The 15,944-nt window shown below is 31.6% G+C and overlaps 1 protein-coding gene across 2 annotated transcripts in view; it reads right to left on the bottom strand.

The window, feature by feature from the left end:
* Positions 1-266: 266 nt before the first annotated feature.
* The window catches only part of snap25b (synaptosome associated protein 25b), a 107,153-nt gene continuing 91,475 nt past the window's right edge, over positions 267-15,944 (bottom strand). For both annotated transcript variants that reach the window (XM_036955261.2, XM_090211611.1), the window contains 3 exons: positions 2,499-2,618; positions 2,251-2,395; positions 267-2,083 (listed from right to left, as the gene is read on the bottom strand). In XM_036955261.2, coding sequence (XP_036811156.1) covers positions 2,021-2,083; positions 2,251-2,395; positions 2,499-2,618 — 328 coding nt within the window. In that variant the 3' untranslated portion in view covers positions 267-2,020. The remainder of the gene's footprint in view (positions 2,084-2,250; positions 2,396-2,498; positions 2,619-15,944) is intronic.

The raw sequence follows: 15,944 nt of genomic DNA, 5'->3' as shown, positions 1-15,944 counted from the left end.
AGCCTGAGTGTGTAATGTCAGTCCTCTCCTTCCTTCCTGTGGAGTGTGTAATGTCAGTCCTCTCCTTCCTTCCTGTGGAGTGTAGCCTGTGTGTAATGTCAGTCCTCTCCTTCCTTCCTGTGGAGTGTGTAATGTCAGGCCTCTCCTTCCTTCCTGTGGAGTGGAGCCTGAGTGTGTAATGTCAGTCCTTTTAGTTGCTCCAGTCTAGTTTTGCAGTATGTATACAACTCCCACACAGTCCATCTACATTTTCAATAAATAACGTGTTTTGTTTTTTTTGTTCTACAGTCATGTTTTTTTATTGGCATTTTTCCCCACATTATTTTACAATGATCACAGTCTGGAAATGTGTGAACAAAAGAGTGGCACTATTGCAGAGTGGCAGGAAGCAGGGTATCCTCTCAGCTGGGAGTGTCCTACACACTGCTGGGTATGCTGTGGTGGCCATGTTACTTGTTTTAGATGATGATGATGTTGTTCTATCTGCTGCGGGACACACGCAGGGCTACAGTGCATCAAAGGGAGTAAGATCGCTGAGCGGTTGAGCCGGACATAACCAGAGGTTGATGAGCCAACCATGAATGGCTGCTACTGCATTGGAGCCCACCTGGGTTACGTGATCAAAGCATTCTGCTCGTTGTTCTCCTACCGCCGCCCGTCTCCAGGTCTGTCTGAGAGGAGGGGTTTAGATACTCTGCCCCTGACGATGAGTTGATGTGAGTTGGTTTGAGCATGGGGCTGCTAAACCCTAGGTTGTGGGTTCAATTCCCCACATGGGACGCGGGCTCACGTGACTTTAGAAATTACCATTACTGCTAATCTCGGTCAATGATAATGCAAAGTAACGTTGCATTGAAGGCCTGAGCCTGGCTGAAAAATGAGGTTTATCACTGGTTATGTTCCCAGCACAGTTGCACATTGTACCTTATGGGAGTGTCTGGGAGGAAGATGACAGTGTTTTAGGATAAGGGAGTTCTGACTTGTATGTTTGTTTTACTTTCGTTTAGCATCAAAAACAACAACATTAACTACAGAGTGTCTCACGTGGACAACACTGTCACACCACTAACACATGGAAGAAACAGCATGTAGTGGAGCATTGTCCTGCTCATGTAAAGCAATAGTAGTCGTGGTATCTGAGTAATGATGTAAATACAGTTTATATAAAAGAAGATGAGCAAGACGGAAACAGAGAACTGCACAGGTGAGCTAAAGCCATCAAAGAAGCACTATATACTTTAGGAGGAGAGACAGAATGGGAAGTAGACAAACAACTAGGAGGAGAGACAGAATGGGAAGTAGACGAACAACTAGGAGGAGAGACAGAATGGGAAGTAGACGAACAACTAGGAGGAGAGACAGAATGGGAAGTAGATGAACAACTAGGAGGAGAGACAGAATGGGAAGTAGACGAACAACTAGGAGGAGAGACAGAATGGGAAGTAGACGAACAACTAGGAAGAGAGACAGAATGGGAAGTAGACGAACAACTAGGAGGAGAGACAGAATGGATGGTAGAGGAACAACTAGGAGGAGAGACAGAATGGAGGGTAGAGGAACAACTAGGAGGAGAGACAGAATGGAGGGTAGAGGAACAACTAGGAGGAGAGACAGAATGGAGGGCAGAGGAACAACTAGGAGGAGAGACAGAATGGAGGGTAGAGGAACAACTAGGAGGAGAGACAGAATGGAGGGCAGAGGAACAACTAGGAGGAGAGACAGAATGGAGGGTAGAGGAACAACTAGGAGGAGAGACAGAATGGAGGGTAGAGGAACAACTAGGAGGAGAGACAGAATGGAGGGCAGAGGAACAACTAGGAGGAGAGACAGAATGGAGGGTAGAGGAACAACTAGGAGAGACAGAATGGGGGGGGGTAGAGGACGAGATGACTAACCAGGACTATCATTTTAATAAAAGCCAAAGATAGAAGACAACAGAACAACATTTTACAACAGGAAGAAGAGGAGGAGGGGGGCGGGTCTGAGAAGGGCCATGATGAAAGCATGTTGTCGCTGCAGCTTAGCCCAACATCTTTGTGGCACGCTGGTTGGCCTCGTCAATCCTGGTCTTGTTGGAATCAGCCTGAGGAGAGAGGGAGAGGTTTGGGATGATGTGAAATTATACAAGCAATATCAATCAAAATCAAGACTTTAATTGTAGACTGTCAACTCAGCCCATGGCTGACCATCTCTGACACTGAAAATGTATTGATTGTGATTGATTGTCATCGTTATGATCGGGGACAGCACCTTGTCCATGATCCTGTCGATCTGCCGGTTCTGGGTGTCTATCTCGTTGCCCATGTCCAGGGCCATGTGACGCAGGTTACCGATGATCCCGCCCACCTGCTCCAGGTTCTCATCCATCTCATTCTCCCGGGCGTCGTCAGTTACCCTGGAAACGCACATTGGATGGTCCATAAAACTGTCAGTACATTTCGGCGTGGCAGAGGGAGTCCATATGCACACGTGCACAATTGTGCACACCAACTCCTCACCTGCGGATGAACCCTCCACTGATGGCCATCTGTTCACGTTCGTCCACTACACGGGCCCCTGGCTGACTGTTAACCACTCCATCCTGGTTGGCCCCCCACGCCTGCCCTCCCCCCTTTATCCTGCAGGGACACATACCAGTCAGGAGGTTGGGGGGGGGGGGGGGGGGGGGTGGAAACTTTCATTTGATGTAATAGATCCATTATACAACACAAGTAATGTGTAATTACAGCACGGCAGCACACCAACACAGCATGCCAATGGTAGGTATCTATCTCTCTATCTATATGTCTATCTAAGGTTCATATATATGTGTTATGTTATACAGTATATGTTAGATCTATCAATCAATAATTGATCCAAGTACTGATCAGTTCAGTTGTAGTGTATTTACTGTCTAAGTGGGGGATAGAAAGTGGTCCTTTATAGACCTGTAGATAGAAGAGACGGACACAAACACACACTAACAGGACATAAAGGAGACAACACAGACAGACGCCAGCGGACAGACAGGGAGACAGGAGGACAAACACGCAGTAATGTGTGTAAAGGACACAATTATACTGAGTGCAAGAAACTCAGTATAATTGTAAAAAACATTAGGAACACTTGCTCTTTCCATGTCATAGACTGACCAGGTGAATCCAGGTCAAAGATATTATCCCTTATTGATGTCACTTGTTAAAATCCACTTCAATCAGTGTAGATGAAGGGGAGGAGACAGGTTAAAGAAGGATTTTTAAGACTTGAGACAAGTGAGACATGGATTGTGTATGTGTGCCATTCAGAGGGTGAATGGACAAGACAAAAGATTTAAGTGATTTTGAATGTGGTATGGTAGTAGGTGCCAGTCGCACCGGTTTGAGTGTGTTAAGAACTGCAACTCTGCTGGGTTTTTCCACGCTCAACATTTTTATGTGTGTATCAAGAATGGTCCACCACCCAAAGGACATCTAGCCAACTGGACACAACTGTGGGAAGCCCTGGCTGGAGTCAACATGGACCAGCATCCCAGTGGAACGCTTTCGACACCTTGTAGAGACCATGGCCCCGACGAATTGAGGCTGTTCTGAGAAAAAAAGGGGCATCTGAATGTATACTCAGCGCAGACAGACAGACAGACAGACAGACAGACAGACAGACAGACAGACAGACAGACAGGGAGACAGGGAGACAGGGAGACAGACAGACAGACAGGGAGACAGACAGGGAGACAGGAGGACAGACACCCTCTGGTTTTAGGGGAAAAAGGTGATATGGTAAAGAACAGAAGAAGAGCACCATTCTAGGAAGTCCAGTTCGGTTGAACCTTATAGACATGCTTAACTACAGCATAAAATAATAGCTTTGAAATACAACATTTGTGGGCTTCTAAGATACTAGCGAGCTACACAAACGCATTCAGTTCCTTCTATTTCAACACACACATGAATCATGCACAACAACGTCGGTCCTAGACCTATCATGCCAGGTACTAATTCTGGATTAATTATTTGAACACTTTGCTTGAGAGGAAATCTTTAAATGTAAAGTTCAAGTTAGGTGCACAAATCTCAAAACAAACATTTTGACTGTTAGTTTTATTACAGTTTTTCCTCAAATCAGGTCCAAGTAATTTTGGGATCTGTGTTGAAACATATCTAGTTTAAAGACCCTCGTTCCCTTCGGACTCGTTGTGGAGTTTGATCTATAGCCATTTCCTGTGATGATTGTGTTTTCGCTATCCATTGTAACTAATATTGTGTTTGTAGGCCTATATGTTGTAACCTAATTGAATCTATAATTGTATGTTATCCATTCATGCTTTTTTTATATGTACTATTGATGTTTGTAAACCGACTAACAAAATCATGAAACAGTCAGCCAAGATTACAAAAACCTGTGTCCTTCGAAAAACTATTTAAAACCTATATGAACCCTATATAAAACCTATATAAACCTAAATAAACCCTATATAAAATCTATATAAACCCCTATATAAACCCTATATATAATCTATATAAAACCTTATATAAAACCCTATATAAACCCTATATAAAACCTATATAAAACCCTATATAAAACCTATATAAAACCCTATATAAAACCCTATATAAAACCTATATATATTCTATATATAATATATATAAAACCCTATATAAAACCCTATATAAAACCCTATATAAAACCTATATATATTATATATATAATATATGTAAAACCCTATACAAAAACCTATATTAAATCTATATAAACCCTATATAAAACCAATATAAAATCTATATAAACCCTATATAAAATCTATATAAAATCTACATTTAATCGATATAAACCCTATATAAAACCTATAAAAAATTTATATAAACCCTATATAAAACCTATATAAACCCTATATAAACCCTCTATAAAATCTATATAAACCCTATATATAATCTATATAAACCCTATATAAAAACCTATATGAAATCTATATAAACCCTGTATAAACCCTATATAAAACCTATATAAACCCTATATAAAACCTATATAAACCCTCTATAAAATCTATATAAACCCTATATATAATCTATATAAACCCTATATAAAAACCTATATGAAATATATATAAACCCTGTATAAAACCTATATAAAATCTATATAAACCCTATATAAAATCTATATATAATCTATATAAACCCTACATAAACCCTATATAAACCCTATATAAAATCTATATATGATCTATATAAAACCTACAGTGGGGAGAACAAGTATTTGATACACTGCCGATTTTGCAGGTTTTCCTACTTACAAAGCATGTAGAGGGTAATTTTTTATCATAGATACACTTCAACTGTGAGAGACGGAATCTAAAACAAAAATCCAGAAAATCACATTGTATGATTATTAAGTAATTACTTTGCATTATATTGCATGACATAAGTATTTGATACATCAGAAAAGCAGATCTTAATGTGTGGTACAGAAACCTTGGTTTGCAATTACAGAGATGATACGTTTCCTGTAGTTCTTGACCAGGTTTGCACACACTGCAGCAGGGATTTTGGCCCACTCCTCCAGACAGACCTTCTCCAGATCCTTCAGGTTTCGGGGCTGTCGCTTGGGCAATACGGACTTTCAGCTCCCTCCAAAGATTTTCTATTGGGTTCAGGTCTGGAGACTGGCTAGGCCACTCCAGGACCTTGAGATGCTTCTTACGGAGCCACTCCTTAGTTGCCCTGGCTGTGTGTTTCGGGTCGTTGTCATGCTGGAAGACCCAGCCACGACCCATCTTCAATGCTCTTACTGAGGAAAAGAGGTTGTTGGCCAAGATCCCGCGATACATGGCCCCATCCATCCTCCCTTCAATACGGTGCAGTCGTCCTGTCCCCTTTGCAGAACAGCATCCCCAAAGAATGATGTTTCCACCTCCATGCTTCACGGTTGGGATGGTGTTCTTGGGGTTGTACTCATCCTTTTTCTTCCTCCAAACACGGCGAGTGGAGTTTAGACCAAAAAGCTCTATTTTTGTCTCATCAGACCACATGACCTTCTCCCATTCCTCTTCTGGATCATCCAGATGGTCATTGGCAAACATCAGACGGGCCTGGACATGCGCTGGCTTGAGAAGGGGGACCTTGCGTGCGCTGCAGGATTTTAATCCATGACGGCGTAGTGTGTTACTAATGGTTTTCTTTGAGACTGTGGTCCCAACTCTCTTCAGGTCATTGACCAGGTCCTGCCGTGTAGTTCTGGGCTGATCCCTCACCTTCCTCATGATCATTGATGCCCCACGAGGTGAGATCTTGCATGGAGCCCCAGACCGAGGGTGATTGACCGTCATCTTGAACTTCTTCCATTTTCTAATAATTGCGCCAACAGTTGTTGCCTTGTCACCAAGCTGCTTGCCTATTGTCCTGTAGCCCACCCCAGCCTTGTGTAGGTCTACAATTGTATCCCTGATGTCCTTACACAGCTCTCTAGTCTTGGCCATTGTGGAGAGGTTGGAGTCTGTTTGATTGTGATGTGTGGACAGGTGTCTTTTATACAGGTAACGAGTTCGAACAGGTGCAGTTAATACAGGTAATGAGTGGAGAACAGGAGGGCTTCTTAAAGAAAAACGAACAGGTCTGTGAGAGCCAGAATTCTTACTGGTTGATAGGTGATCAAATACTTATGTCATGAAATAAAATCATACAATGTGATTTTCTGGATTTTTGTTTTAGATTCCGTCTCTCACAGTTGAAGTGTACCTATGATAAAAATTACAGACCTCTACATGCTTTGTAAGTAGGAAAACCTGCACAATCGGCAGTGTATCAAATACTTGTTCGCCCCACTGTATATAAAACCTATATAAACTCTATATAAAACCCTATATAAAATATATATATATATATATATAATCTATAAAAAAAACATATATAAACCCTATATAAAACCCTACATAAAATCTATATAAAATCTATATACCCCTATATATAACCTATATAAACCCTAAATATAACCTATATAAACCTCTATATAAAACCCTTTATAAAATCTATATAAACCCTAAATAAAACCTATTTAAAATCTATATATAATCTATATAAGCCCAATATGAAATATGTAAAACCCTATATAAACCCTATATAAAACCAATATGAAATATATAAAACCCTATATAAAACCAATATTAAATATATAAAACCCTATATAAAACCTATATAAACCCTATATAAAATCAAATGTAAAACCTATATAACCCTATATAAACCCCAATATAAACCCTATATAAAACCCTATATAAACCCTATATAAAATCTATGTAAACCCTATATACCCGTATATATAACCTATATTAACCTCTATATAAAACCCTGCACAAAACCTATATAAACCCTATATAAAACCTACATAAAATAAACATAAAATCTATATAAACCCTATATACCCTTATATATAACCTATATAAACCCTATATACCCTTATATATTACCTATATAAACCCTATATACCCTTATATATGACCTATATAAACCCTATATACCCTTATATATAACCTATATAAACCCTATATACCCTTATATATAACCTATATTAACCTCTATATAAAAACGACATAAAATAAACATAAAATCTATATAAACCCTATATAAAACCAATATAAACCCTATATACCCTTATATATTACCTATATAAAACCTATATAAAAACTACATAAAATAAACATAAAATCTATATAAACCCTATATAAAACCTATATAAACCCTATATAAACCCTATATACCCTTATATATAACCTACATAAAACCTACATAAAATAAACATAAAAACTACATAAAATAAACATAAAATCTATATAAACCCTATATAAACCCTATATAAACCCTATATAAACCCTATATACCCTTATATATAACCTACATAAAACCTACATAAAATAAACATAAAAACTACATAAAAGAAACATAAAATCTATATAAACCCTATATAAAACCTATATAAACCCTATATAAACCCTATATACCCTTATATATAATATATATAAACCCTATATACCCTTATATATAATCTATATAAACCCTATATAAAACCTGTATAAACCCTATATACCCTTATATATAACCTATATAAACCCTATATACCCTTATATATAACCTATATAAACCCTAAATAAAAACTACATAAAATAAACATAAAATCTATATAAACCCTATATAAAACCTATATAAACCCTATATAAACCCTATATAAACCCTATATACCCTTATATATAACCTATATAAAACCTACATGAAATAAACATAAAAACTACATAAAATAAACATAACATCTATATAAACCCTATATAAAACCTATATAACCCTATATAAACCCTATATTAAACCTATATAAACCCTATATACCCTGATATATAACCTATATAAACCCTATATACCCTTATATATAATCTATATAAACCCTATATACCCTTATATATAACCTATATAAACTCTATATACCCTTATATATAACCTATATTAACCTCTATATAAAACCCTGCATAAAATCTATATAAAACCTATATAAAACCTATATACCCCTATATATAACCTATATAAACCCTAAAGAAACCCTATATAAAATCTATATAAAACCAATATAAACCCTATATACCCTTATATATAACCTATATAAACCCTTTATACCCTTATATATAACCTATGTTAACCTCTATATAAAACCCTGCATAAAATCTATATAAAACCTATATAAAACCTATATACCCCTATATATAACCTATATAAACCCTATATAAACCCTATATAAACCCTATATAAAATAAACATAAAACCAATATAAACCCTATATAAACCCTATATACACCAGACCCTATATAAACCCTATGTAAAATCTATATAAACCCTATATAAACCCTATATAAAATCTATATAAACCCTATATAACCTTATATATAACCTATATAAACCCTATATAAACCCTATATAAAATCTATATAAACCCCATATAAAACCAATATAAACCCTATATACCCTTATATATAACCTATATAAACCCTATATAAACCCTATATAAACCCTATATAAAACCAATATAACCCCTATATACCCTTATATATAACCTATATAAACTCTATATAAACCCTATATAAAATCTATATAAACCCTATATAAAATCTATATAAACCCTATATAAAACCAATATAACCCCTATATACCCTTATATATAATCTATATAAACTCTATATAAACCCTATATAAAATCTATATAAACCCTATATAAAACCAATATAACCCCTATATACCCTTATATATAACCTATATAAACTCTATATAAACCCTATATAAAATCTATATAAACCCTATATAAAATCTATATAAACCCTATATACCCTTATATATAACCTATATAAACCCTATATAAACCCTATATAAAATCTATATAAACCCTATATACCCTTATATAAAACCTAGATAAACCCTACATAAAAACTACATAAAATAAACATAAAATCTATATAAACCCTATATAAAACCAATATAAACCCTATATAAACCCTATATAAACCCTATATAAAACCAATATAAACCCTATATAAACCCTATATAAAACCTATATAAAACCAATATAAACCCTATATAAACCCTATATAAACCCTATATAAAACCAATATAAACCCTATATAAACCCTATATAAACCCTATATAAACCCTATATAAACCCTATATAAACCCTATATAAAACCAATATAAACCCTATATAAACCCTATATAAACCCTATATAAACCCTATATAAAACCAATATAAACCCTATATACCCTTATATATAACCTATATAAACCCTATATACCCTTATATAAAATCTATATAAACCCTATATACCCTTACATATAACCTATATAAACCCTATATACCCTTATATATTACCTATATAAACCCTATATACCCTTATATATGACCTATATAAACCCTATATACCCTTATATATAACCTATATAAACCCTATATACCCTTATATATAACCTATATTAACCTCTATATAAAAACGACATAAAATAAACATAAAATCTATATAAACCCTATATAAAACCAATATAAACCCTATATACCCTTATATATTACCTATATAAAACCTATATAAAAACTACATAAAATAAACATAAAATCTATATAAACCCTATATAAAACCTATATAAACCCTATATAAACCCTATATACCCTTATATATAACCTACATAAAACCTACATAAAATAAACATAAAAACTACATAAAATAAACATAAAATCTATATAAACCCTATATAAACCCTATATAAACCCTATATAAACCCTATATAAACCCTATATACCCTTATATATAACCTACATAAAACCTACATAAAATAAACATAAAAACTACATAAAATAAACATAACATCTATATAAACCCTATATAAAACCTATATAACCCTATATAAACCCTATATTAAACCTATATAAACCCTATATACCCTGATATATAACCTATATAAACCCTATATACCCTTATATATAATCTATATAAACCCTATATACCCTTATATATAACCTATATAAACTCTATATACCCTTATATATAACCTATATTAACCTCTATATAAAACCCTGCATAAAATCTATATAAAACCTATATAAAACCTATATACCCCTATATATAACCTATATAAACCCTAAAGAAACCCTATATAAAATCTATATAAAACCAATATAAACCCTATATACCCTTATATATAACCTATATAAACCCTTTATACCCTTATATATAACCTATGTTAACCTCTATATAAAACCCTGCATAAAATCTATATAAAACCTATATAAAACCTATATACCCCTATATATAACCTATATAAACCCTATATAAACCCTATATAAACCCTATATAAAATAAACATAAAACCAATATAAACCCTATATAAACCCTATATACACCAGACCCTATATAAACCCTATGTAAAATCTATATAAACCCTATATAAACCCTATATAAAATCTATATAAACCCTATATAACCTTATATATAACCTATATAAACCCTATATAAACCCTATATAAAATCTATATAAACCCCATATAAAACCAATATAAACCCTATATACCCTTATATATAACCTATATAAACCCTATATAAACCCTATATAAACCCTATATAAAACCAATATAACCCCTATATACCCTTATATATAACCTATATAAACTCTATATAAACCCTATATAAAATCTATATAAACCCTATATAAAATCTATATAAACCCTATATAAAACCAATATAACCCCTATATACCCTTATATATAATCTATATAAACTCTATATAAACCCTATATAAAATCTATATAAACCCTATATAAAACCAATATAACCCCTATATACCCTTATATATAACCTATATAAACTCTATATAAACCCTATATAAAATCTATATAAACCCTATATAAAATCTATATAAACCCTATATACCCTTATATATAACCTATATAAACCCTATATAAACCCTATATAAAATCTATATAAACCCTATATACCCTTATATAAAACCTAGATAAACCCTACATAAAAACTACATAAAATAAACATAAAATCTATATAAACCCTATATAAAACCAATATAAACCCTATATAAACCCTATATAAACCCTATATAAAACCAATATAAACCCTATATAAACCCTATATAAAACCTATATAAAACCAATATAAACCCTATATAAACCCTATATAAACCCTATATAAAACCAATATAAACCCTATATAAACCCTATATAAACCCTATATAAACCCTATATAAACCCTATATAAACCCTATATAAAACCAATATAAACCCTATATAAACCCTATATAAACCCTATATAAACCCTATATAAAACCAATATAAACCCTATATACCCTTATATATAACCTATATAAACCCTATATACCCTTATATAAAATCTATATAAACCCTATATACCCTTACATATAACCTATATAAACCCTATATACCCTTATATATTACCTATATAAACCCTATATACCCTTATATATGACCTATATAAACCCTATATACCCTTATATATAACCTATATAAACCCTATATACCCTTATATATAACCTATATTAACCTCTATATAAAAACGACATAAAATAAACATAAAATCTATATAAACCCTATATAAAACCAATATAAACCCTATATACCCTTATATATTACCTATATAAAACCTATATAAAAACTACATAAAATAAACATAAAATCTATATAAACCCTATATAAAACCTATATAAACCCTATATAAACCCTATATACCCTTATATATAACCTACATAAAACCTACATAAAATAAACATAAAAACTACATAAAATAAACATAAAATCTATATAAACCCTATATAAACCCTATATAAACCCTATATAAACCCTATATAAACCCTATATACCCTTATATATAACCTACATAAAACCTACATAAAATAAACATAAAAACTACATAAAAGAAACATAAAATCTATATAAACCCTATATAAAACCTATATAAACCCTATATAAACCCTATATACCCTTATATATAATCTATATAAACCCTATATACCCTTATATATAATCTATATAAACCCTATATAAAACCTGTATAAACCCTATATACCCTTATATATAACCTATATAAACCCTATATACCCTTATATATAACCTATATAAACCCTAAATAAAAACTACATAAAATAAACATAAAATCTATATAAACCCTATATAAAACCTATATAAACCCTATATAAACCCTATATAAACCCTATATAAACCCTATATACCCTTATATATAACCTATATAAAACCTACATGAAATAAACATAAAAACTACATAAAATAAACATAAAATCTATATAAACCCTATATAAAACCTATATAACCCTATATAAACCCTATATTAAACCTATATAAACCCTATATACCCTGATATATAACCTATATAAACCCTATATACCCTTATATATAATCTATATAAACCCTATATACCCTTATATATAACCTATATAAACTCTATATACCCTTATATATAACCTATATTAACCTCTATATAAAACCCTGCATAAAATCTATATAAAACCTATATAAAACCTATATACCCCTATATATAACCTATATAAACCCTAAAGAAACCCTATATAAAATCTATATAAAACCAATATAAACCCTATATACCCTTATATATAACCTATATAAACCCTTTATACCCTTATATATAACCTATGTTAACCTCTATATAAAACCCTGCATAAAATCTATATAAAACCTATATAAAACCTATATACCCCTATATATAACCTATATAAACCCTATATAAACCCTATATAAACCCTATATAAAATAAACATAAAACCAATATAAACCCTATATAAACCCTATATACACCAGACCCTATATAAACCCTATGTAAAATCTATATAAACCCTATATAAACCCTATATAAAATCTATATAAACCCTATATAACCTTATATATAACCTATATAAACCCTATATAAACCCTATATAAAATCTATATAAACCCCATATAAAACCAATATAAACCCTATATACCCTTATATATAACCTATATAAACCCTATATAAACCCTATATAAACCCTATATAAAACCAATATAACCCCTATATACCCTTATATATAACCTATATAAACTCTATATAAACCCTATATAAAATCTATATAAACCCTATATAAAATCTATATAAACCCTATATAAAACCAATATAACCCCTATATACCCTTATATATAATCTATATAAACTCTATATAAACCCTATATAAAATCTATATAAACCCTATATAAAACCAATATAACCCCTATATACCCTTATATATAACCTATATAAACTCTATATAAACCCTATATAAAATCTATATAAACCCTATATAAAATCTATATAAACCCTATATACCCTTATATATAACCTATATAAACCCTATATAAACCCTATATAAAATCTATATAAACCCTATATACCCTTATATAAAACCTAGATAAACCCTACATAAAAACTACATAAAATAAACATAAAATCTATATAAACCCTATATAAAACCAATATAAACCCTATATAAACCCTATATAAAACCTATATAAAACCAATATAAACCCTATATAAACCCTATATAAAACCTATATAAAACCAATATAAACCCTATATAAACCCTATATAAACCCTATATAAAACCAATATAAACCCTATATAAAACCTATATAAAACCTATATAAAACCAATATAAACCCTATATAAAACCTATATAAAACCAATATAAACCCTATATAAAACCTATATAAAACCAATATAAACCCTATATAAAACCAATATAAACCCTATATAAAACCAATATAAACCCTATATAAAACCTATATAAAACCAATATAAACCCTATATAAACCCTATATAAAACCTATATAAAACCAATATAAACCCTATATAAACCCTATATAAACCCTATATAAAACCAATATAAACCCTATATAAACCCTATATAAACCCTATATAAACCCTATATAAACCCTATATAAACCCTATATAAAACCAATATAAACCCTATATAAACCCTATATAAACCCTATATAAACCCTATATAAAACCAATATAAACCCTATATACCCTTATATATAACCTATATAAACCCTATATACCCTTATATATAACCTATATCAACCCTATATACCCTTATATATAACCTATATTAACCTCTATATAAAACCCTGCATAAAATCTATATAAAACCTATATAAACCCTATATAAAACCAATATAAACCCTTTATACCCTTATATATAACCAATATAAACCCTATATACCCTTATATATAACCTATATAAACCCTATATACCCTTATATATAACCTATATAAACCCAATATACCCTTATACATAACCTATATTAACCTCTATATAAACCCTATATAAAATCTATATAAACCCTATATACCCTTATATATAACCTATATTAACCTCTATATAAAACCCTGCATAAAATCTATATAAAACCCTAAATAAAACCTATATAAACCCTATATAAAACCTATTTAAAATCTCTATATACCCTTATATAAAACCTACATAAACCCTACATAAAAACTACATAAAATAAACATAAAATCTATATAAACCCTATATACCCTTATATATAACCTATATAAACCCTATATACCCTTATATAAAACCAATATAAACCCTATATACCCTTACATATAACCTATATAAACCCTATATACCCTTACATATAACCTATATAAACCCTATATAAAACCAATATAAACCCTATATACCCTTATATATAACCTATATAAACCCTATATAACCTTATATATAACCTTTATAAACCCTATATAAAACCAATATAAACCCTATATACCCTTATATATAACCTATATAATCCCTATATACCCTTATATATAACCTATATAAACCCTATATACCCTTACATATAACCTATATAAACCCTATATAAAACCAATATAAACCCTATATACCCTTATATATAACCTATATAAACCCTATATAACCTTATATATAACCTTTATAAACCCTATATAAAACCAATATAAACCCTATATACCCTTATATATAACCTATATAATCCCTATATACCCTTATATATAACCTATATAAACCCTATATAAACCCTATATAAAATCTATATAAACCCTATATAAAACCAATATAAACCCTATATACCCTTATATACAGTGCTTTGCGAAAGTATTCGGCCCCCTTGAACTTTGCGACCTTTTGCCACATTTCAGGCTTCAAACATAAAGATATAAAACTGTATTTGTTTGTGAAGAATCAACAACAAGTGGGACACAATCATGAAGTGGAACGACATTTATTGGATATTTCAAACTTTTTTAACAAATCAAAAACTGAAAAATTGGGCGTGCAAAATTATTCAACCCCTTTACTTTCAGTGCAGCAAACTCTCTCCAGAAGTTCAGTGAGGATCTCTGAATGATCCAATGTTGACCTAAATGA

The sequence above is a fragment of the Oncorhynchus mykiss genome, chromosome 19 (assembly GCF_057628025.1).
Source record: "Oncorhynchus mykiss isolate SJ-2025 chromosome 19, ASM5762802v1, whole genome shotgun sequence".
Classification (NCBI taxonomy): domain Eukaryota; kingdom Metazoa; phylum Chordata; class Actinopteri; order Salmoniformes; family Salmonidae; genus Oncorhynchus; species Oncorhynchus mykiss.
The sequence above is the reverse complement of the archived record's forward strand: the minus strand, read 5'-3'. Positions and strand labels throughout refer to the sequence as shown.